Source organism: Triturus cristatus, chromosome 7 (assembly GCF_964204655.1).
Source record: "Triturus cristatus chromosome 7, aTriCri1.1, whole genome shotgun sequence".
Classification (NCBI taxonomy): Eukaryota; Metazoa; Chordata; class Amphibia; order Caudata; family Salamandridae; genus Triturus; species Triturus cristatus.
Window position 1 is genome coordinate 321,541,732 of NC_140590.1, and position 25,125 is coordinate 321,566,856.

General features: G+C 46.0%; 1 protein-coding gene across 3 annotated transcripts in view; it reads left to right on the forward strand.

Annotated features, from left to right (window-relative positions):
• PPP1R12C (protein phosphatase 1 regulatory subunit 12C) overlaps positions 1–25,125 on the forward strand; it is a 1,231,266-nt gene that overhangs the window by 528,475 nt on the left and 677,666 nt on the right. For 2 of the 3 annotated variants that reach the window (XM_085616407.1, XM_085616409.1), the window contains exons 11-12: positions 17,189–17,283; positions 17,793–17,987. In XM_085616407.1, coding sequence (XP_085472533.1) covers positions 17,189–17,283; positions 17,793–17,987 — 290 coding nt within the window. The remainder of the gene's footprint in view (positions 1–17,188; positions 17,284–17,792; positions 17,988–25,125) is intronic. The other variant, XM_085616408.1, reaches the window with a different exon arrangement.

Below are 25,125 nucleotides of genomic sequence, written 5' to 3' on the forward strand. Positions count from 1 at the left end.
AACGGATACGCTAAGTCGTCTCAAATCGGTGAGTCACGAGTGGGAATCGGATCAGCTCACTCTGGAGAGAGTTTTCAATCTTTGGGGCAGACCCTCAATAGACCTGTTTGCCACTCCAGAGAACAGGAAATGCCAGTCCTACAAAAGCAGGAACAACATCGGGGATCATTGGGGAAGGCACTTTCGATGGCCTGGTCAGGCGCCTTTGTTTACGCCTTTCCTCCAATTCGTCTAATCCCACGACTACTCAGGAAGCTCAAAGCAGAACCCTGCAGAATGAGTCTAGTGGCACCGGCGTGGCCCTGCCAGTTTTGGTTTACAGAGCTTCTCCTGCTCTTCCCAGGATCATCCAATTAACCTGCGTCCAATTCCTTTTCTATTGACAATGTCCCAGGGCCAATTGGTACATCTGGACCCGCGCTCTCTGCAGTTGATTGCGTGGCTCCTGAGCACAGAGAATTTCAGGGCTTGAATATCCCTCAAGAATGTAGAGAGGTGCTAGATCAGGCCAGCGCACCAAGACCTATCGTTCAAAATGGAAACGTTTCTGCCTATGGTGCCGCCAACAGAACATTCATCCTTTTTCTTCTGCTCCTCATCAGATTTTGCCATACATTTTGTCTCTGGCCAATTCAGGTCTCGCACATTCTTCTATCAAGGCTCACCTGGCGGTGATCTCTAGGTTCAGACGAACATCTTCAGGCCCTTCTCTTTGGTCTGCGAGAATCGTAAAACAATTTTTAAAAGGACTTTTTAGGGTTTTCCCTCCAGTTCGACCTCCTCCACCCGTGTGGCAGCTCAACTTGGTCCTTGCTCAACTCATGAGGCCTCCGTTTGAGCCAATTCATAGGGCGGATCTTAAATTTCTCTCATGGAAGGTGGCCCTCCTCCTCGCTTTAACATCAGCCAGGAGGGTTGGTGAACTTCAGGCTCGTTATTGCAGTTCAAAAAAGACACCGTTATTCTGAGGACAAATCCAAAATTCATCCCAAAGGTTCCTTCAGATTTTCATTTGAATGAGCCAGTCATTTTGAAGTCTTTTTTTCCCTAGACCGACAACTCCAGCGGAGAGGTCTCTTCATTCTCTAGATGTTCAAAGGTGTTTAAAAAATTATATTCAACGCACCAAGGACTTCAGGAGATCTACTCAGCTCTTTGTCGCCTTCAGTGCACCTCGCAAAGGTTTTCCCCTTTCAAAACAAGGGGTTGCTCGATGGATTGCCAGCGCCATCCACTACTGTCACCAAGCGGCTGGTAAGTCCCTAGAAGGGCGAGTCCGGGCGCACTCGACAAGATCTTTTTCGTCTTCAGCTGCCCTGTTCGCTGGAGTACCGATCAAAGACATTTGCAGGACAGCTACATGGAGCAGTGCCCATACCTTCACGTCACATTACTGCTTGGAATCTTCCATAAGGAGCGATGCTGCAGTGGGACGCACATTTTGTATCTGATTATGTTTACTGATTGGTGTTTGGTAATTTTTATTTCTCATGCTGATATACATGGAAGGTGATGCAATGTATTTTTACACAAAATGTGCTTCCCTTTTGTCCTAACTGCTAGCTATTCTGATACAAGCTATGGGAATCTATGAAAGTTGCAATACTGGAGTACGAAAACAAGTTACTTACCTGTAACTTTGGTTCTCCAGTATTGGTAACTTTCATAGATTCCCATGCGCCCACCCTCCTCCCCTGGGAAAGCTCAGCCTTCAGCATATTCGGTTATATTGTTCCACAACGGCTGTTGTATTATTTTGGTCTCTTTTACAAAAAGAGGTGGATATGCTACAAATTAAGATGAGGCCTAAGCCTTTCTTTCTCTTTTGTACCTACTGCTATGGTATTTTTTATTTACTGAGGCTCCCATGTGTATATACAAAGTAGAATAGTAAACCTTTATTGCCTTTTTAAACATGAAGAAATTTTAAATTGAAGGTAAAAACTATAGTGATTGGTGTCCTCAATTGAAGCATTTGTCCATGCTGACAAAAGACACATACGTTATGGCCAAAAAAAGCCAGTGATATGCTGTAGTGTAGCACATGGCTTTGTCTTGGAAATAAAACTAAATTTTGGAAAGGTCAAAACGCTTAATTAAACATTACATTGTTTTGCAGTTTTTAACTTGTGAATCAAATAAAATATTTCATACTTTATTTGTTTTATGCACACTTATCTTTATTTTTGGCCATTTTTCTGTGGTTCAAATAGTCTAAACTGCTTAGGCTGGGGTCCCCGGTTTCCAGTAGTGTTGAAGTGGAGGTATACATAATTCAAACGTTTAAGGAAACACCCTGCTAGGAGATGAATGAAGTTTTGCAGGTGGTGTGAAAAGAGAGACTTGGATTTACTAAAACGTCGCTGTTTTTTAAAATTTTGCGTTTTGACCTGATAGTTTGCATATCTTAAGTGTGAGTATTTAGGTTGGTACTTTCTTGTGTCACAAAAGACTTCAAAGGCTTCTATTTTCTTTGAGGTTCCGGTCTGTTTACAGTTTGTGAGGGGATCAATGAAGAGGCTTCCTTCAGTGATACGCATCACTGCTCAGTGGAATCTCAACCTGGGTTTGACTTAGTTGATGGCACCCACCATTTTGATTTGAAGATCTCGCTGTCAAAAATATTTCTGATGTGAATGTCAGCCAGTTAGATGAGCGAGTTGCAGACATTGTGAATTTGAGACTTACTATTATTCATTATATCCATAGAAAAAACAGTAACACTGGTATGACTAGAATGGTGATGGAATTGCATCCCAACACGTCTTTCAACCACTGATTCCATCTAGGGCACAAGAAAGGCTGTGGGGCTTGGATCTCAAGAGCACCCATCACTTTTTTCAGATTCGATTGATATAGGTTGAGCAAACTGCTTTGTAACACCTGTGGAAGTTCGAATGTTGTGGATGTTTCAAAACCATTAATGTTCAAATGGAAAGCATCAGGGAATGGCATGAGGCAGCAGTATAACTGCACTTAACGGAATAGTTGCTCATTCTGCTCTGAGTGGCCTGTTCTGCATTGAAAAGAGTGCCTTTTCTAGAGATTTGCAAAATGGGCACTTGATTTTCCCTTCATATGTTTGCGAAACATCATTGTATGGACCTGATACCAAGGCATGAGTTTTGTTTGGAAAGTCAGTGAGTTCACAGGTTTTTGGGTGCTCTTTTGGTTGGATGATCCATCCCCAACCCCATGTTGAATAGTCCTGAACAATGTTTCAAAGATAATGGATTGGCAAAGTGAATAGGGTCCATTGTAAGGACATTTTTGTAAGTGGATTTCTTGTATATTGTTTTCCTTGTACACATTCTTTCTCTCCCAATATCGTTTCAGATTCTCTCATGGTACACTAGAATATTTCTGTATATGGGCTAATGTTTAAACCCCTTGATCACGCTTGCCTATAGAGAAATTTCACACCAGACCCGGTACCTGTGAGGGACATACACTGTTTGGGCATTTTGTCCAATTTCTAGTTCTGCCTGACACTTCACTGACTTACTCTACCCAAGACCTGCCTGCCGTCCAATTCACCCTGTAAGATTACATTTTGTAAATGTAATACATTGTTACTTTTAGGAGAAGCACCAGTTGATGTATTCTTTTTAGGTCTCACCTAGCGTGGCAGCGCGCATGCGGTGCTCGCTCTGCGAGACATATTGTGGTAGAGGAGATTTCAGAAGGGGACTTGAAGCCCCGCCCATCATTTTCATTGGCTGGCGTCGTCGTTTATGGTAAACGGTGGCCTCCGATTGAAAATGAGGCTTCTTTGTTACCACTCTGTCTCCTTTTGGGACGGCCCATCCAGACTGGATCGTGTGCTTGACGGCTGTCCTGAGGGTTATTTCCTAAGTGTATTTGTTATGTAAAGGAGGCATGTAAGTGTGAACACATCTGTTTCACTCGTCTTTCTTCAAGGCAGCCGCTTGTTTATTTTTACATCGCGCTTTCACTTTAAGTGAAAGCGCAATGCAAATTAATTTAATTATTTTGGAGCGAGGTGTGCTAACTTTAGCGGCCTCACTTGGTTTATGCGTGTGACTTCCGAAACAAAGCTGTGGGCTGCGACGAGGCAATCGGGGAAGTTGGCCTTGCCCTTCCGCTGTGTCATGGCTGCCGAGGTTTTGTCCCTCAGTAACACCAGCTGTGCAGTGATGCGGATGATAAACTGTGTTTTTTCTGGTCAGTGGTGGGTGATTGGATTGTTGTGTGAGTGGGACTGCACATTCCGCTCAGCTGGTCACCGTTCCTGCCAACCGAGAGTTGTTAGTGGTCGTGTATGGGTGCCTCCACGAGCAGGGAGGACAGGATCAGAATAGTTCAGGATTTAGCACGATCCAAATAAGAACTGTTAGTGCGTATGATGTACTTTGATGTTTAAAACCATTCTGGGGAGCGATGAGGAAGGGTGGCACTGGAAGGGTTCAACACCAGTTACATGAGTGCTTGCTTTCTTGTATTAAGTTTTGTTGTTTCCTAATAGTTATATATATCTTTATGCTTATTTCCCTCCGCAGCCATTTCTTAACACCGGGCTTGAATTGTTGCATTTGTTTATTTAATTATTTTGGAGCGCGGTCCGCTAACTTTAGCGGCCATGCTTCGCTTATGTGTGTGTGTTCCGAAACAAAGCTGTGGGCTGCGACGTGCCAATCAGGTAAGTTGGGCTTGCACTCCCAGTGTGTCATAGCTGCCGAGGTCTTGTCCCTCAATAACACCAGCTGTGCAGTGATGCGGCAGAGGAACTGTTTTTTTTCTGGTCAGTGGTGGGATTGTTGTATGAGTGGGAGAGCACGTTGCGCTCACCCTTCCTGCAAACCGAGAGTTGGTGGTGGTGTAGGGGTGCCTCCACGAGCAGGGAGGACAGGATCAGGACAGTTCAGGATTTAGCATGATCAAAATAAGAACTGCTAGTCCGTATGATGTACTTTAATGTTTAAAAATATTCTTGGGAGCGATGAGGAAGGGTGGCACTGGAAGGGTTCGATGCCGATTGCATGGGTGCTTGCTTTCTAGTATTACGTTTTGTTGTTTCTTAATGGTTATATGTATCTTTATGCTTATTTCTCTCCGCAGCCATTTCTTCCACCGGGCTTGTATTGACCACATACTCTGAGTCTGTCTGTCTGATGGTGTGTATCTAGATCTGCGAGTCCGTGTGTGTGTGTGTGTGTGTGTGTGTGTGCGTGGTGTTGTATGTTTGTGCCGTTGTATGTTTGTGCCGTGTGGATCAGTGTGTTGGATGGTGTGTGTGTGTATGTGAGTCTGTGTGTTTGTGAGTGTGTGTTTGTGCCTGCGTACGCGTCTATGCTTGTGTTTGCCTGTGGTCTAGTGTGTAAGTCTTTGAGTACGAGTCTGTATGTGTACGTTTATGTTTGTTTTGACATATGCATAAGTGCTTGTGTATCTGTATTTCTTGGTGTATAAATGTGTACAAATAAGTACATATGGAGTTTGTATATAGGATGTGTCTGTAAGTTGGTAGGTGGTGTATTTTTGCTAGCGCATGTATGCGTCGGTGAGCCAATGTAGACCTGTCTTTATGCCTGTGCCGTCTGGTTGTATGTCTCTATTTATTTATACTTGCGTATGCACCTATTTCTTCGTGTCTCCATGGTTTTCAATTTGTATGTTTTTAGGCATGTGCCTGTGTATTGGTACAACTTTGTGTAAATTGATGCTTGTGCGCCTGTGCCTGTAAATCTGCTTTCACAACAGTAAGTTGCTGGTGTGTGGGTATATGTGTGTGCATGTTGTCATTTTCTGTATTTGTGGGCTTCCATTCCATGTGTACTTTTGTGCTTGTGTCTGTTGTGCCTCGAGTTGCTTGTCTGTTTGTGTCTGTCTACGTATAAAAGTATGTTTACTCTTGTGTAGGTGGTAGTGCCTATGCGTGTGTGTACACCTGTGTATTTCTGTGTGTATGTGGTCACGTGTCTGTGTGTATGTAATGTCTATGTAAATGTATCTGTCCATGGTCATGTGTCTGCATGCCTCTGCACGTTTGTGAGTGCATTTGGCTGTGTAGTTGTGTGTATAAGCCAGTATTTATGTGTGTGTGTGTTTGCATCACAGTGTGTCTCTGCTTGTTTGTGTGTCTGTGTATGCATCTCTGAATTCTTGTACGTGTCTGTGACAGCTGGCCCATCAGCGCATGGGGTGTGTCTGTGCATCTGTGGTACTGAGGTGGTTGTATGTGCGTGTGATGTCTCGTGTGTGTGATGTCTGTTGTGTGTGACTGGTGAATGCAACAGACAGGGCAGGATGAAGCCGATCCGTCCTCTATCCATAGTCTGTATTTCAACTGTTGTCCATAAGTGGGCTCTAACTAGTGTTTACCATGGATATGTGTACTTTGCCCAGTTACTTTACGTTAACATACCATAGGTTTACTTTATAGTTTCTAAAAAAGAATATAATATGGTATAGCATGCACTTTTTTTCTTTAGATAATTACTCCACTGCACACAATAAAAAAAATTGCCATTTACAATGCAAATAGCTCCAAAACTAACAAAAGCGAGACCTATTGCAAATGCTTGTTTTGCCATGTATGTAAGCATGATTTCACAGCTTAGTAGAAGAGTATAGGGAGTGATTGAAGGTGATTTTCTAGTTGCAAGCAATAGTTTAGTTATTTGAAGCTGTTTAGAGATTCGTTCGTAAGGACTGATATTCATGTGCTTCAATTTTTATATATATTTTATTTTAACATTTTCAGATTAGTTGTTTAGAAATTGTGAGGGTTTCATTTGTAAGACGTGCAAGAGAATTATTTTTTGTTACATTTGCCACATTACCACTCAAATGATTCTAATAGAAAGTAATTACATGTGAAGATTACTACAATTATGCATTTTCACTATGATCCTCCTTGATAATAACAAAAACCATTTCCTTTGGTTTTGCTTAGTTAGCCATAAGTTGGCAGGGTATGCTCAGACGTGAGTCTCTTGCTCACTTTGCCACTGGATTCAAGCAAGCCTGGCTGAAGACTGCTGAAATGCCAGAAACCGGTCCTAGGAAGCTTGTTTCCGGTCCAGGGAAGACATGGCTTGGCAGTTCGGGCTGGACTGTTCCCATGAGGCACAGGGTCAGACTGATTTGCATATGGCCATGTCTGAACTGGGGTGGCAGAGTGGGGTAAAGAACGGTGATGGATTAAACTCAGATCAGTTGACTGGGGGTGAGTGCTTGCAATGTTCAACACTCCGTCCATCATTTCCTTTGGTTTTCCTCCTTGATAATATTCAACTAGGGTTGATAGTGTCACCTCCAGTCTCTCCCCTTCCCATAAATGAGCAGTAACATATTTGCCTATGTGTTTGACCTCCTTGCCTGCTATTTCTTGAAATTCAATCAGCTTGGTTTGTATTTATCTTAAAGTAGTTCTGTCTTGTAATGCATATGCTCTTATTAGCTAGCTCTCCGTTCAGTCTGTCCCTCATTGATTTTAATATCCCTGGCCTATTCTGACCCACATCAGTACCCTTATCACCTGCGAGCCGTGCAGGACTGTGTAGCATTCTCCTTTTCATTAATTATGTATATTGAGCGTGTTTTTGGGGACTAGATGGGTTTCTTGTAGGAGCAGTACTTGATAGAAGTGTCTTTTCTGGGATGTTGACACCCTTCTCACCTTTTATATGATCTTTTAAACCATTCATGGTCTAAGTGAGGAATCACAGTCTTGTAGCAAATGGTTTGGTAGTTTCTAGCATATCTTTGTCCTGTTTAATTGTGGCACATGCTACTAGTAGAGTTTTCACCTAAGTCTCCTGTATTTCACTTGTCTTGTTCATCTAGTTCTAAACCCCTTTACACCTCTTTCCTTGCACTCTGTGTTCCCTAACTGGCAGTGGCTCTTTGCTTTACCTCCCATCCCTCTACCTCAAACTAGAAATGTTTAACATTGTGGTTCACATTTGAAGCAGTGTGTGAATGGCCCGCTTCCTCTGCTCATGGCAGTTGTAGCTACATAGCACTTTGTCATGCGGTCGTCAAACATTCGTCTGACATCAGTGTTCTATATTGCTTAAGAAAGGTACTATCATGTCTTGAGGTGCTTGTACACCTCTACATGAACATGTAAAATAAATAATTTCTTTCTAACAAACCCTATATATTGTTGCAGAAATCCTTCTCCACTACTAGTACAGTATCATTCTCACACAGGTTTTATAATGAATTATTGACTAAATTCCACTGCACTAGTTCTTTAGTAGATACAACTTTCCAGTCTGTCTTATGTAATTGCACTTTCCAGTCTGTCTTATGTAATTGCACTATCAAACATGTCATCTATTTCACCATTTTATAGATCGGTCTATGTAGCTATATCTGTTTATCAATATATCTTTACATATATTGTTTTTCCAATCCTTTTCATTCAAGCGCAATATCATCTTTTTTGTCCATTACAGCTATCCCTGGATTCTCGTGTAGATAATTGTTGGTTAAGAATCTTCAGTACTGATTGGAAGTCACTGAAAACGAGAGGTTTGCCATTCAGCAGCACCTGATATAACATGCTGTATTCAGTATTCATTGCCTGTAGCTTTTTCTTGGCTGGCATGCAAGACTTTCGAGCTTCTTGGACTTGTTAGAATTCAGGATACAAGAAAATTGCTCCACCTTGCTCAAGAGTTTAGTTTTTGGGCTTTTTGAAGTGCAGCTTCGGTCTCTAGTACTCTAGTAGTTACTGGCTGCGGTCTGGGTGCTTTGGTTGTGGGGCTAAAGATTTGTGCACTTGTTCAATTATGAAAACCTCAGAAAAAGTTTCATGACCCAACAGATTTAGCGGGGGTTTTCTACAAGCTATTGATTCACGATGTCTGCTGGAAATCCTCATTTTAGGCTTGTACTTCTGCCAGAGTTTGCGGCAGTAGTGTTTGTGCTGCTGTTCGTGCTGCTTGGTCATCCTCCACATTAGATACTTTCCTCTCAACCATGTCTAGCCTTTCTGCATATCTCTCTAATCTTTTTGACATTCTGTCCATTTGGTATGTCAAACCATCAATGTTCCCATCTGTGCTTCAAAGGCTGTTTCATGTCTGAAGATAGTCCCAATATTGTGTCCTGCTGGTGCAGTAGGTTTTTGGTGGTTTGTTAGGTGGTGTTTTCTTCCGTGCTTGTCTGAGTTTTCACATTTTAATTTCATTTGGGCTTTGTCAGTCTCTTTCCCCCCCTTTCCCCCCTCTTCCCCCCCCCCCCCCCATCATGGCTGGTAGTCTCCTCGAGGCCACGTCGAACGTTCCGCTCCTATGTGCAATCAAATGTCCGCCACTTAAACAAGGCAAAGGAATACCACAGACTTTAGCCCTCAGCGGCCACTCACTCTACCATGGGCTGCATCCAAACTCTGGTGCGCCAGGGAATTGCAGATTTGCTCTTGGAGTGTTTGCAATATGTGCCCTTCCTCAGTTGTCCATCGCTCGCACCTGCAGCCTCATCACGAGTAGCCAGCCCGCGGGGCACATGGGCTCCTCTGCTTCATGTTATGTTTGTTGCATTTGTTTTGCCCCTGCTCTCTGTATTCTCTATGCAGCCCCCACCGTGGCAATAACTTGCCTTTTTGTTGCTGTCTGTGCCTTGCCGGTTTCTACACACCACACGAATCCCTATGTTCTTTGCACTGTTAGTGCCATGGATCATCAGACTGTTGCTCACCGGCAGCACCAGGCCCCCAGCACATGCCCTTTCTCTTTTAATCATTGTAGTAGCTAACAAAATATACTTGTTATTAGAGTAGTATTGATTGTTTTTCTTTTTTACCTTCGGAGGGCAAATAAATGAAATAGTATCTGTTAGGAAGGAATGCGAGGGCGCATTGCATTTTTCTTTAAATTTATTTTATTTTTTTAAGTAAAGGCTTCTGAAACGGTCTTGAGCTCTGTACTGGCATCTTAAAAATACATTGACAAACTAGGAATACAATTAGAAATAAAAGCAGAATGTATATTGCTTTCAGTTTAATTGGAGAGACACTAGCAAAATTTGTAAACAACATGTTAAAAAAACAAACGTGGCGAAACTAGAGTTGGAGAAGTTAATTGGAGATAAATAACCTATAAGCATGATCTTGATACTGAGGCGCAGAAATTGTTTGACTTTCATTAGATAAGATAGCTTGTACCTGGCAGTCTTTGATTTTTTTTAATTCTTTTTGGGCCAGTCGGTTCCTTGAGTGAGGTTGGTGTCCAGGGTGAAACCAAGATGACTTGGCATCGAGTAAAGGTTGAGGTTCAAAGCCATCAACATTCATTAAGCTAGGTTTGGACTGTATTTTGTTGTTCTTGGTAATATAACAGTAATCCTGTCTTGGTTAAGTTGAGCTTCAGTTAGGTGCTAGGCGTCTAAGCCTGGATGATGTACAAGCTGTTTGAATCAGAGGAGACTTTCAAGTAGAGTTGTGCATCTTCTTCATTTTGATCATTTGTCTTCTACTTTAAGATTTTAAGATTCTTTTAATTCCTACCAATCTTTCATACTTTGGAAACATTTCGTATGTTGCTCAAATATGATTGTGTGGTGCCATCATATTTAAATAAAGTGTTGTATTCCAAATCTTGCCCTCTGCTCAGGTGTTTGCGCTAAACGTAACTTTAATGCAAGGGCTCAGTGTAGGGTTTCTAGCTAGTTCAACAATACAGGGAAAGGGCTAGAGCCTACCAGGAATGCTTGTTCCAAGTTGATAACTAGACAATGAGCTAAAGGCAAACTGTCACATGGTTACCGCCAAAGGAATAACTTGGATAAGTGACTACCCTAATACGCATTGTGTGAGTTTTATATGGAATGGTGAACATAAGTTTTGTAACCATGAAGACAAACCCTTACGCACCAACCTTCCATCATTGGGCTTATTATATTAACCTACCTCAGAGTTAACAAATTGAACATTACGTAGTAGATAATCTAAAAACATTCTGCACCAAGATTTGATTACACACATAAAATTCACACATTACATTTTACATTTTTAGGCACAAGGAGACTAAGTTATTTGCCCGGGATTCCACCCTGCCCTCAGTTCTGGATTCCAGCCTGTGTCCCCAATTTCCAATGCCGAAAGCTATAGCTGCTAGGTTATATCAATTCAGTTCAAGAATCTTTATTCTCGATCATTTAGATCATCAAAGATATAAATACATAGCAAGTATTAAAATTTAAAATTTTTCAATACATTAGACAATTTCATTTACAAATAGTTTAAAAAAATTCATAAATCGAACATTGAGAGTTTTAAAAAAGATAAACAGTATCTTCTAACTTTAAGCAATCCCCCCCTCTTTTAGAATGCGAGATCGAACGCGCCACATGGCCATTAAATACTTTGCCACAGCAAAAACAATTGGAGGTGACAAATCGGTTTTGAGGATTCTAAATGCAGGGAGATATTTCCTGAAGCCCATATTTTTGAGGATAGGTAGGAGCCAATACCTCCTAGCTCTTTCATAGGCTTTACAGAAAAGGACCGCATGTAAGTCATTCTCCTGGGGTTGTGTGCAGGCTGGACACTGCTCTGTTGTTGAGGTGTGGGACCATAAACTAGTGAAGGCCCTCAGAGGTAAAGAACCGTACCTCCACTGTAGGTAGAGTTTTCTTGCCAACACAGGACCCATACCGTCTAATACGGTTTCCAATTGATAGGAATCTTTCAGTTGGATAAATGTGTGGGTCAATGATCCCGCCCGTATGTGACCTAAATCAGCAGTCAGCTTTGACTGGTAATAAAGTTGTGTGAGTGCCTTTCGAGAGGTCCTCCTACTTGAATTAGCAGGATCGGTCCATAGTTCCGGAAGACCTAAACTTTCACATAAGGTCCTTATATGTTTTAGCCAGGGGATGTTGCTAATATTTGGTAGTGCCAAGAACTCCTGAAGCTCGTTTCTATAGTCACTGAGATCCTGGCTGCTCCATATTCGTCGCCAGAAAGCTAGGGGCTTTAAACCTAGCTCCTCGGCAATTGGCCTTAGACCTAAATCGAGTCTCAGGGGAAACAGTGGGGTGTTAGAGGGAAGAGCCACTAGCTGCCTGAGGAATTTGTTCTCTGTAGTTGGTAGATTTTTTACAAAAACATGGCCCCAGAGTTCCGCCCCATATACAACTGAACCCCGGGCTTGGGATTTATAAATCTGTATCATGGGGCCCAGTGGGCGATATATAGATTTGCCCATCATTCGTAGAATCCCCCCGACCTTCTGTGAAAGTTTCAAGTTTGCCTTAATCGTATGTGTCCCCCATGTCATTTTCTCGTTTAAGGTTACCCCCAGATATTCAAATGTGGAAACCCTCTCCAATCGCACCATGCCTAACAAAGGGTTGGGACGTGTTGAGGGGGTAGGGTTCAAAATCATGAATTTTGTCTTGGAGGCATTGATTTCTAGGCCCCTCTCAGTACAACATTTCAGGAACCCGTCCACTATCCGTTGGATTCCCATGGGGGATTTGGACAGCAGCAGGGTGTCATCTGCAAACAATATGGCAGGAACCCTGCTGCCATTCAATTTGGGAGCATCAATATCTTCTAGCCTGGAGAGATGGGCGATTACCCCGTTGACAAAGAGGCAGAACAGGGTGGGTGCAAGCACACATCCCTGCCTCACCCCCCTGTCAACAGGGAATCTTTCAGTTAGGCCCCCCATCCTTCCGCACCTGACCTGCGCAAAGTTGTCCTGATGTAATTTGATCAGAATAGCCAGGATGTCTGGCGGGACTCCTAGGTCGCCCAAGACACTCCAAAGCCTTGATCTAGGCACCAGGTCGAAGGCGGCCCGCAAGTCCACGAATACCGTGTACAAGCTGCCTCCCTCCACAAGTGCTGTCCTCCAATAAATAAGATTGAGGCAAAATTTGATCCATAGTGGATACCCCCTTCCTGAACCCGGCCTGATAAGGGCTCATAATGGCGGTCTCCTCTATCCAATTCTGTAAACGATCTAAAATGAGCCTTCCAAAAAGTTTTTGCGACACATCTATCAGGCTGATGGGCCTGTAGTTGGATGGGAGCAGGGGCGAGCCCTTCTTAAAGATCGGAACCACCTCTGCGCCCAGCCAAGCACAGGGCACCTCCATGCCCTTCAGAATCGCATTAAATAGCACCAGGAAATAAGGGGCCCATATATCTGGCTCCTGTTTGTAAAGATCGCCTGGGAGGCCATCCAAGCCAGGCGCTTTTCCAGATGACAAGCCTGTTATGGCATCCCGGATCTCCCTGAGAGTAAATGGGTCCCGTTCCACATAATTATGGACATGCGGAATAATGGTACAACACGCATGGCCTGGCTCCTCTGTGTACAGAGACTGAAAATGCTCTTGCCAGGACTTGGAAGAAATATTTGGCTCTATTGCCGGGGCAAGTTCACCTGAACCTGAGTTCACGATTCGCCAGAACTTCCGAGAATCCATAGAAGCTAGGGAGCTGACAAGTTCTTCCCATTTGTTCTGCTCCCATTCGATCTTAGCATTGGCAATCATCTTCTTGTATTCACGTCTCCTGGCTTGAATCTCCTGCCTGCTTTTGCGATTCTTAATGCTCGACAAGAGATCTCTCCTTGCTCTACGGCACAGCGCATTGTACCAAGTGCACTGATTCCTTCCACTCCCCCTCCTAGGACCATTATTAAATAGGTCTGAGGACAAAGTCTTTACGACTTCTTCGTGGTTCTGCCAAATTTGTTTGTTAGTATCCCCTGTACTGGGTTCAACACTTAAAAATGCCATGTTCTCCAAAATGGGGTAAGGTTATTGTAAAACTGGGGGAGCTTTGCTCTACTTGCTGCAATTTTTTCCCACTTGATTCTTCTCCTATTACTTTCAAGGACTAAATCGGGGTTTGTCTTAGTTGATTCAGCGTCCCCAGGATCTAGGAGACCTGGCAGGGGCTCATAATGTGAATTCAAGTCCCCGCCTACTACAAAAGGGAGCCCCTTTGGGAGTTCGGTCAAAAGATCCGCTAGTTCATCGATGGTGGGGGACTCCTGAGAGATAGTAACTGGCCTCGAATATACATTTACCACCGCTAGTCTACAGCAATGAGACCATTCCAGTAGTACCACAAGTATATCTGTTGATGCCACAGGAAAACGCGTGGCCTTGCATCCCAGGTGAGCTGCAACGCAGGTTTCAAGTCCACCCGATGGGCGCCCCCTTCCACCCCATTTCGCAGGAATGGAGAATACTGCGAATCCCTGCCTCGCATGTTCCTCTCTTTCCCAAGTTTCCTGAAACAAGCATAGGTCTTTGGAGTCGATGTATTCAATCCATTCCTGATGGTCAGACTTATTTCGCAAACCGGCAACATTCCATGACAATATTTTTAGTGGGGGGGGCCTATCATTCAAAGTGGTCGTATGAATGTAAGCATTCCCTTTGTCATTTGTCATGGTCTCTAGGAATGTTACGGGGATGCTTATTTCTTCCCCCTCATTTTGACCTAGCTCGCCAATGGAATTGCTCAAGGCCCCATGGTGTTCTGGGATATTGAGCGACTCTGTTTCTTGACTAGTTTCATCCGCAACCTCCCATACTGCAGGGTTAGACTTCCCGCTTGTGTGTGTGGGCAGTCAATCTACCATGTCTAGTTGGCTATATCTGTTCTGGGTTGGAAAGTAAAATTGCTGACATTGCTGAATAGGTCTCCGGGGGTGGTAATTTTGCTCAGCTACGCCCCAGTTGCCACCTTTCCTATGACAGATTTCCCATCCCTCGTCGATCATATTGGGGGTGTAGTGAGCTAACTCCTGTCTTCGAGAGTTGGGTAATTCTCTCCATCCTCTTAACAACCCTCCACCCGATCTCTCCGAATGTGTGTATTGCACATTAATTTCGGGGTACCCTTGGTATTTGCTTCTATGGTGGTAAGAAACTCCCCTTCTTCTGGAATCTCCCCACCCGACCGGTCTTTGTATCCGAGCCTCCCAGATCTCATCCTCTCTATCATATGCTAGAGGGGGGTAAAAAATGGAGAGGGGTAAAGATTGGATAGTAGTCACTTCTTCCTCTGGGACCCATCCACATATATGCAGGATGGTCCTTTTGATCTTTAAAACTGACTATAACACAGTCACCGTTTATGGATTTAGTTGAACTGCCCAGCCATGGGACCCTTCGTACCATGAGATTTGGGCTTAGTATACCTTCTGGGAGCGGTCTATGTATACATAGCCAATTTATTACCTTGTTTTTGAGGGAAACAGTGGATTCTTTTAGGGCAGGATTAAATTCTGGTACCCCTGCCAAAACAACAGTATATGGGGCTGCTTCTGGTGGAAGGTGTATTGGTCCAGGATTTGGTCTCTTGCTCTCGCCCCCCGTCTTTAGTTCCCCGTTGTTAGATACATTGATAGGAACACAGTCACTTTGCCCAGCTTCATTAACCCTGTTTGGAGGAGAAGAGGGATGATTAGACTTATCTGCATGATTTGTCGGAGCATTTGCCTTCAGATGAGTGTTAATACTTGCAGATGGAATAGTTGTTGACTGGTGCACTATGTGTGTAGCACCTTTGGTCCGATTTATAGGCTGAGAGAGTCCCCTTTTTGTTTCCCTGTCAGGAACCTTTATCCCACCATTATTAATTATTTTCAGACTATCAGCTAGTTGGACTGTTGATTTTTCTATAACCACTAGCCTAGCTTCTATTTTAATTAGCCTTTCTTCCAATGGGCTTAAAAGGTTTCTTATGAGGCCACCAATATCTGCAAGGGTGACATCCTCCTCAATGGAATCAAGCAGATTTGGTTCAGCTTGGTTGCTTATCTCACCAAGCTGATTAAAGCACGTGTCCTCAGATCTATCAGTTTGCGTTTTTTCCCTAATGTTTAAGCCGGAGCTTTTTGGCAGTGGATTCAGGGAGGGTTTTGGGATATTTAGCTTTCGCACACCCTTCTGCTTGGTCCCTCCTCTATTTTTCGAGATGGCTCCTTCTCTAGACCCCTTTCGCTTATTCGTATTTGAGGGAGCGAAGTTGGCATTGTCAGGGTCTGGCGTAGGATTTGTATTAAGTATGAGGTGGGGTTGAGCAGGTGGGAGAGTTAACATGCTAATATCTGCAAGATCACTGGGGTCCTTCCTACTTAACTGGGAAATACAATTTGATAAGTCTGACATTCCAGAAGGACTAATTGTGCCAACCGCCCCTGTGTCCAGCGCAGTAAGCTCCGAGCTTACCATAGGTGATTTTGCCTGAGCCAAGGCACCCAAGGACGATCTCCGCACCCAGTCCAGTTCTTGGGATATTCGCCTCTCAAGGAGCGCAATATCCTCGATCAGCAGGGACCCAGCTTTCACGAAGTAATTATCCAATGTTCCCTTTGGTGTAGGCGCAAGTGCAATAGCACTTTTGCTCCTTGTTTCTCTTGTTGACATCTCTGCAGGTGAACTCAGATGGTAATCCTTGCAATCCACCAAAGTTCCCGGGGGTCCAGGGGGGATGGCCCTCTCCCGTCCTCCAACGGCCACAAACGGCCCGCTCTTTGCCCGGTCTTCGCCCCGAGCGTCGTCCCGCGCGTACCGCTAGCGCGCTAGGACATAAACTGTTATAAGCTCGGGGCGAGAGCAGGGGCGTGACCGGGAAGAGGAATCAGGTGAGCACAGTTGAGGGCGCGCAATGCTCCCTGGTCCTCGCAGTCCCGTGGATGTTGGAGTCTGAAGCCTGCCCCCGCAAAGCAGCGTAGCGTCCAGGGTAATGAGGGAGCAACAGGCAATCACACACGCCGAATGCACCAGCCAAGATTTTATAGAGTAGAGGCCGGCGAGCGGCTCCCGCGCAGCGGGGGCCGCGATGCGCTGCGTGTGTAGGAAGAACCAAACGGGAAGAGGAATCAGGTGAGCACAGTTGAGGGAGCGCAATGCTCTGTGGTTCTCGCAGTCCCGTGGATGTTGGAGTCTGAAGCCTGCCCCCGCAAAGCAGCGTAGCGTCCAGGGTAATGAGGGAGCAACAGGCAGTCTCCAGCCTGTGTCCCCAATTTCCAATGCCGAAAGCTATAGCTGCTAGGTTATATCTCTTTACAAACTATCTGCTTTAGGTTTTTTATTCTCCCTTACCTTTGGTCATTAACTCTATTCTCCTTGTACTGTATGAAGTATTCGCCTTTTATTCACGTCGCCTCCTCTCTATGCCTGAGAGTGTACGCTTTCAGTTGCAGTCATGCTTATTGCTCACAAATGTTGTCTTTTGCAGAGCAAGGAGCCACGTCTGGCCAGGGTTCAACCAACTCCAAACAGGAGAATCTTCACTGTCCCAGAAATTGACTCTACCAGAGATGTCAGGAGAGAGTAAGTATGCATGTACTATTCGTAAATATGTCACTGGTTGTATGACTGGGAGTAGTTGACTGTGCATAGACCTTTTTTTAACTGGTCACAGTCTTTACACTCACCACTACATAGTGAACCATGTTTTTCTTTGATTAACATGGGACAAGCACTGAATTGGGTTAAAATGGAAAGTTTGGATTTGGTGCTAATGAGTTGACTTTTCCTGGCCTCAGAAGAGTTTGCCCGGTCATGAGGTAAATTTTAGATTTGCTTTAAACAAGTGTGATGTGGTATTTATTAATAGCTAATGAATTGACAAATTGCTTAGTTAGGGCTTTTAAAATGTTTATTACATCAAATGTTGGCGATTTTTCGACTACATACGTGCTTCCCTTCGCCCTTTTCATATCTAGTAGCTTGCTTGTGCCAACAAAGGATCAGTCATCTACAGAAAAAGGGCTCCTACAGATTAAGCTTCCTTTGCGGATCTCTTGCTAACACGCTTGGCTCACTTGTCACTCTACCAGGCGCGGTGAAGGTGGGCTGCAGATGAGGTTTGAACCGGTTCCGAGCAACCTAATGTACACAGTCCCCACCTCCAGCACTTTCTTCTCCTCCACGACCACCACTATTTCCAGCACAACCTCTTCCTCCACGTGCACCACCACTACCACCACCTCCAACAGCCTAACGTCCAGCACAGACCTACGGGATCGGCGAAGGTAAGATATCCCCCTGCTTGAAACTGAATCCTACCCCTTCCACTCTAGCTTTGAGCTCTGGTTAAGAGACTGAAATGTTGCAAAGGTGTTGATGGAAATCAGGATGCAGTTTGTTGCTCTTGAAGAGGTTGGCTTAGCCGTTTAGGGTCTGTGTATTCTTTTATATTGTGCAATTAATTTATCATGCTCCTTCATTCCCAACTAGTTGTAAACTTTGGTTTCTGATCTGGTGGTTTCCAGGCACCAGACTGGATCTTGGAAAACATCAAACCGTTCCAGCGGGCTAGTCGATGGCGCGATCGACTTCTCAGTTCCACCCCAAATTAGAAAGCAATGAGCCACATATGGGCATCACTCCTGTGTGCTTATGTCGGTTCATTTTTATCCATGCCCTTCAGCACAGATCCAGTGTTCTGCTCCTATTGGTTTCAGTCACTCCTGTGTGCTTATGTCCGGTCATTTTTATCCATGCCCTTCAGCACAGATCCAGTGTTCTGCTCCTATTGGTTTCAGTCATTGCTAAAAGTCTTTCTTCAAAATTAAGAAAAGCATTGCAGTGTAGCTGTGATATCGCCCTGAAGACTACAGGCAGAGCAAGTCCGAAACATGATGGCCAGGGACTCGCATGATGTCTGTTGCAGGATTTGAAGCCCTATTTGGCTACGTTTCCCAATAGGGAGTTGAAGATATTTGTCCTAATCGCCACGTAGGTCTTTACTTTGGGCAATTTGAAACTGCATTCCCTAAATGCTTATCTTCTTATATTTGTACCTGAAGGTTCGAGGCATGTGGGCTGCTGAATTCATATCTGTGCATAGATCGCCGCCTAGTGTTGGGTCCGGATGATTGCACATTGTTGTCCTGGAAGAGTCTTTGAAGTATCCTGAGATGGGTGACTCCTCCCCTGGACCACAGTGCGCATGGGCATCCTCTCCATCCCCAGATTGTTTTTTTCCGCCATTGGGTTCGGATGCAACTATCTTAGCTCAACTTCGGAATACTTAGTTTTAGGCCAAAAGGCCTATAGTTTTCGTCGGTACAGTTACCGTTCGGTGTCGACTACTAGTCCTAGTGCTCCACACCCTTTTCAACATTTCGAATCGAATTGGTCCAAACTTCGATGCTCCATCGACGATGGAATCGAGAACTCCGTTCAAGAGGTGTCCGTTGTGCCACGCCAAGTACCCTCACATCGACGTCCACCCGTTCTGTAACAAATGTCTCTCGCCGGATCACGACGAATCAAAATGCATGGCCTGCGCGCGGTTCCGATCCAAGAAAACTCTACGGAACCGACGGGCGGCGAGGCTCGAGGCGCAACAGGCTGCGCCCGCACCCACCAACATATTCGGCACCGAGGACGAAGACACCGAGAGCGTGGAAGAAATACTATCTAGCCCCGCTTTGGAGCATGGTTCCCAATCGGACGACGATGACGAAGAACTCTTTCGACGTGAAGAAGCTGTCGACGAGGTAGGGGACATCGACGAAGCCTATGGGGCTGAAGAAGACAGCTCTCCCGAGGAGTTAGGCCAATCCGTTGAAACGGAGGCCGAAATTAGTCGTCAGGCTCCGGTCGAGGGATCGCCTTCGGGCCTTACCCGAGACCTAATCCATGGTTCATCGGCCCCGCCTTCCGGCCCGGCACCGAACACTATGCAAGAGCCAATATTACCCAAGACGACCGGGTTGTTAAACCCAAAAACATCCATCGCTCCAGTCCCTTCAAAATCGAAAGCGAAACTGGTGGTGGTCGGATCAAAGGCGTCGAAACAGTCCACTGCCCCGGCGCCGAAAAAAGTCGGCTCCGAACGCGTACAGAAGGACTTCGGCGCCGAGCTCACTGCAGCAGACGCGGTCGACGCACAAAAGAAGCGCGCCCTCGTGCACCACAAGGCACGGACACCTTCGGCGCCGACACCGAAGCCCGTCGCCTCCGCAGTCAAAATGGCCGCCTCGGCTACGTCGACGCCTAAAGCACCGATGCCGAAGAAGTCCTCGACTACATCGACTATCGATGCATCCCTTCAAACCGGTGACCTCCTTCCGACAAAAAAGTCGGGGTCGGCCTCCACACCTACTACCAAAATGCCCACCAAACCACCATCTCAGTTTGCTGTGCAGCAGGTCTCTGCCTCTCTCCAACGTATCCGGGACCAGGTAGCCCTCCACTCTACCTCGGGTCCCCACACTACCTCACCCGGTACAGTGCACTCGGAGCCCACCAACGTTACCTTTGGGCTGCCACCGACATCGGCACCGAAACTCTTTCAAATTCGGACACGTGTCCTCCACACACAGTCCACCACCTCTGGCCTAACAGAACACGACCCTTCAGGGCCGCAGTTTATCGACGCCGACACTGGCAGGCTCATGCTCCACAAGCGCAAGATCGCGCCAGTCAGGGAAGAGGTGCCATATAAAATTCCTCTGAAACGCAAGCTACCAGCAGAGCAGGAACCAGTGCTACAAGAACACTTCCATCCCCTCCAACTAGCTCCGCAGTCCTTTTCTCCTACCCCTTCTGAATCGGACCCAATGCAGGAATATGGTGGGGACGACACCATCTACCCCGGGGACACAGATCCCGATGACACACAGGATCCTGATCAGGCATGGGATGACCCCACAGACCCAAGTGTCACCCCACATGCTCAGGATGCGCAACTCTACAATATTAAAACTTCTCCTACAGAGGACACGGCCGCATTAAAATGCCCTTATCGAACGGGCTGCTGCTCATCATGGGGTGGAACTGCACTCTGACGCCATCGAGGAGGACTTCCTGCTTGACACTTTCGCATCTTCGGAAAGAACTGTCAAGACTCTGCCCATGCTTAAAGGGGTTCTAAAGCCTGCCAAAGACATTTTCAAGGACACCACAAGAGCCCGAGTATTAAACCCCAGGATTGAGAAGAAATATAAGCCTGCACCTGGTGACCCTAAATACATTAGGGGTCAGTTGCCATTAGACTCTATGGTGGTTGCCAACGCTCGCAAAAGAGCCCACTCACAGACAACTGGTGATGCTCCTCCCCCAGACAAAGAGTCAAAGGTCCTTGAAACATCTGGCAAACGTGTGGCAGCGCAAGCAGCCAATATTCTGCGCATTGCCAATACACAAGCACTCCTGGCACGTTATGACAGGTCACATTACGACACGCTAGAGTCACTGCTCCTACACCTACCAGAGGAGTATAAAGAGTCAGCGGAGCTCCTAATTAGGGAAGGACAACTCCTCACTAATGCGTCCATAAAATGTGCCCTCGACGCAGCTGACACAGCGGCCAGGGCAATAAACACTAGTGTCATGTTACGACGCCATGCCTGGTTACGCATCTCAGGCTTCAAACCCGAGATCCAAAACAATATCCTCAACTTACCGGTTAACACTGAATTTTTGTTTGGCCCAGACGTTGACACTACCCTAGAGAAAATAAAAAAAGACAGACACTGCCAAATCTATGGGGGCGCTACAAACCCAACAATTTCGTAGTGGCTCCTTTCGTCGCACTGGAAATAGGGGAACGTCAAGGGGCCAGGGGTCACAACAACAGTATGCCAAAGGTGGCACACAAACCACCTACGACAAAAACAACAGGGGTGGATATCGTGGATCCAGCACCAAGGGCAGGGGACGTGGATATGGCAACACCAGGTCCTCCCCAAAAAACAAACAGTGACGCCCTCTCCCTACCCCCCGACCACTTAACACCCGTCGGGGGACGACTCCAGCTGTTCCTGCCCGCATGGAAGAACATCACCACGGACAGGTGGGTCAAGGACATCATTCAACATGGGTACTGTCTGGAACTAACTTCCACTCCACCCAATATACCACCAAAGCACCGTCCTATGTCAGCCGAACACTTAGATTTACTCCAGCAAGAAGTGCTTGCTATGCTCGCAAAGGGGGCAATCGAAGTGGTGCCCACCGCCCAGCAGGGCACAGGAGTGTACTCTCTGTACTTCTTGATCCCAAAAAAGGACGGCTCGCTCCGACCTTTCCTAGACCTGCGACCCCTAAACCTATATATACTGTCGGAGCATTTCCATATGCTCACCCACCAACAGGTTCTCCCGCTACTCACTCAGGGGGATTTCCTAGCTACACTAGACCTGAAGGATGCATACTTCCACATACCAATACACCCTTCACACAGGAAATACCTCAGATTCACCATTCAAGGGAATCACTATCAGTTCAAAGTTCTCCCCTTCGGAGTAACAACAGCACCCAGGGTCTTTACCAAGTGCCTGGCAACAGTGGCCGCGCATCTGCGAAGACAAAATATTCACGTCTTCCCTTATTTGGACGACTGGCTAGTTCACGCAAAATCAGCACAACAATGTGCCACCCACATGTCCCACACCATTCACCTTCTTCACGATCTGGGATTCTCACTAAATTACCCAAAATCAAGTCTCCAACCTGCGCACGTACAACAGTACTTAGGCGCGACAATCGACACTCTGGCTGCCACAGCTCAGCCAACTTTGGTGAGAATCAACAGCATGCAACTGCTGATCTCAAAATTCAAATCTCAACACTCCCTCCCGGCGCGAGTGTTCATGCAGTTGATAGGCATGATGGCCTCCTGCATCTTCATAGTCCCACACGCGAGACTACATATGCGCCCGCTTCAGGAGTGCTTAGCACGTCAGTGGAATCAGGCTCAAGGACAGTTGAAAGACCTAGTGTTGGTGACCGGTCGGGCATACAACTCTCTGCATTGGTGGAATCCACAAAACCTTTGCAAGGGCCGACCGTTTCAAGAGCCTGTCCCACAAATAATACTGACAGCGGGCGCGTCTCTCCAGGGATGGGGAGCTCATGTACTCAATTACACAGTGCAGGAACTATGGACTACACAACAAAAGAAGATGCACATCAACCTTCTGGAACTGATGGCAATCTTCCTGGCAATGAAAGCATTCAAAGTACACCTGTGCAACAAGGTCGTGTTGATCCGGACGGACAACATGACTGCCATGTACTACATACAGAAGCAGGGAGGAACACTCTCCACAGTTGTCTCATCTGGCTCAGAGCATGTGGAGGTGGGCCATTCAGAGGAACATATTCCTCATGGCGGAACACCTCCCCGGCAAAGACAACCAGATGGCGGATCTGCTCAGCAGACACAGCCACCAAATGCACGAGTGGGAGTTACACCCATCAGTACTCCAACCGTACTTCCAGCAGTGGGGTCATCCAGAGATAGACCTATTCGCCACAAGGGAAAACGCAAAATGCCAAAGCTTTGCCGCCAGGTTCCCACATCCACAGTCGCAGGGCAATGCGATATGGATGAACTGGTCCGGCAGATTTGCGTACGCTTTTCCCCCAGCGCCGTTGATACCGCTGGTGGCACGCAAACTGCGACAGCACTCACTGACACTCATCCTGGTTGCTCCAACATGGGCAAGCCAGCCATGGTACACCACCTTTCTGGAACTTTCCGTGGTGCCGCATCAAAGGCTGCGGATCAAACCCGCGCTTTTGACGCAGAACCATGGAGACATTCAACACCTAGATCCGCAACAGCTGAACCTGGCAATCTGGCTCCTGAAGTCCTAGAGTTTGGCTACCTAAACCTGCCACCTGACTGTATGGAAATCATTAAGGAAGCTAGGAGACCCACTACCAGAGCTTGCTATGCAGCCAAATGGAAGAGGTTTGTCATTTATTGCAACAACAATGACATTAACCCGCTAGACTCATCTATTCAGAACATAATCTGCTAGGTATTACACCTATACCGATGCAACCTGGCATACACCTCAATACGTGTCCATTTAACCGCAATAGCAGCCTATCTCCAAAACAGGCAGCACCTCTCTTTATTCAGAGTGCCTGCCATCAAAGCCTTCTTAGAAGGACTTAAACGGGTGATTCCCCCAAGGCACCCCCCAGCACCGGTGTGGAACCTCAACTTGGTCCTCACCAGGCTAATGGGTCCACCCTTTAAACCTCTCCATTCTTGTGAGATTCAATTCCTTACCTGGAAAGTAGCTTTCCTGGTTGCCATCACTTCCTTAAGAAGAGTTAGTGAACTCCAGGCACTAACCATTCAAGAGCCATTTATACAAGTTCACGCAAACCGGGTCGTACTACGTACCAACCCCAAATTCATGCCTAAAGTAATATCGCAGTTCCACATGAACCAAACCATCGAAATGCCTGTTTTCTTTCAAAACCCACAAAGTGTCGCTGAGAGGATGCTCCACACACTAGATGTAAAGAGGGCCCTCATGTACTATGTTGACAGAACTAAAAACTTTAGAAAGACTAAACAACTCTTTGTTGCCTTCTCTCCACAACACAAAGGCAACGCCATTTCCAAAGCAGGTATAGCCAGATGGATCGTTAAATGTATACAAATTTGTTATCAAAAAGCTAAACGCACATTAACGATTCCACCACGAGCCCACTCAACACGGAAGTTAGGGGCCTCCATGGCTTTCCTGGGAAACATTCCTTTACAAGAGATATGTAGAGCAGCCACATGGTCCACTATACATACATTTACAAAACACTACTGTGTAGATGTACACTCAAAACAGCAGGCAGCTGTAGGACAGGCTGTTCTCAAAACTCTTTTTCAGACTGCCGCAGCTGGCACGGGTAGCCGCCGCTAATAGGAGGTACTGCTGTGTATTCTATGCACAGATATGAATTCAGCAGCCCACATGCCTCGAACTGAATATGCTACTTACCAGTATGCATCTGTTCTTGGCATGTAGGGCTGCTGACATTCATATCGCCCACCCTCCTCCCCGGCGCCTGTCGCAGGCACAGCTCTCAGAATTACTGTATAGCATGGTCATCACTTCTTGTATCTACTCCATCACTGCCACAATGGCGAAAAACAATCTGGGGATGGAGAGGATGCCCATGCGCACTGTGGTCCAGGGGAGGAGTCACCCATCTCAGGATACTTCGAAGACTCTTCCAGGACAACAATGTGCAATCATCCGGACCCAACACTAGGCGGCGATCTATGCACAGATATGAATGTCAGCAGCCCTACATGCCAAGAACAGATGCATACTGGTAAGTAGCATATTCAATTCCTCACCTCATAAATCTCATTCAACCACCAGACTAGATCCAATACCTTTGAAATAGCTGTCC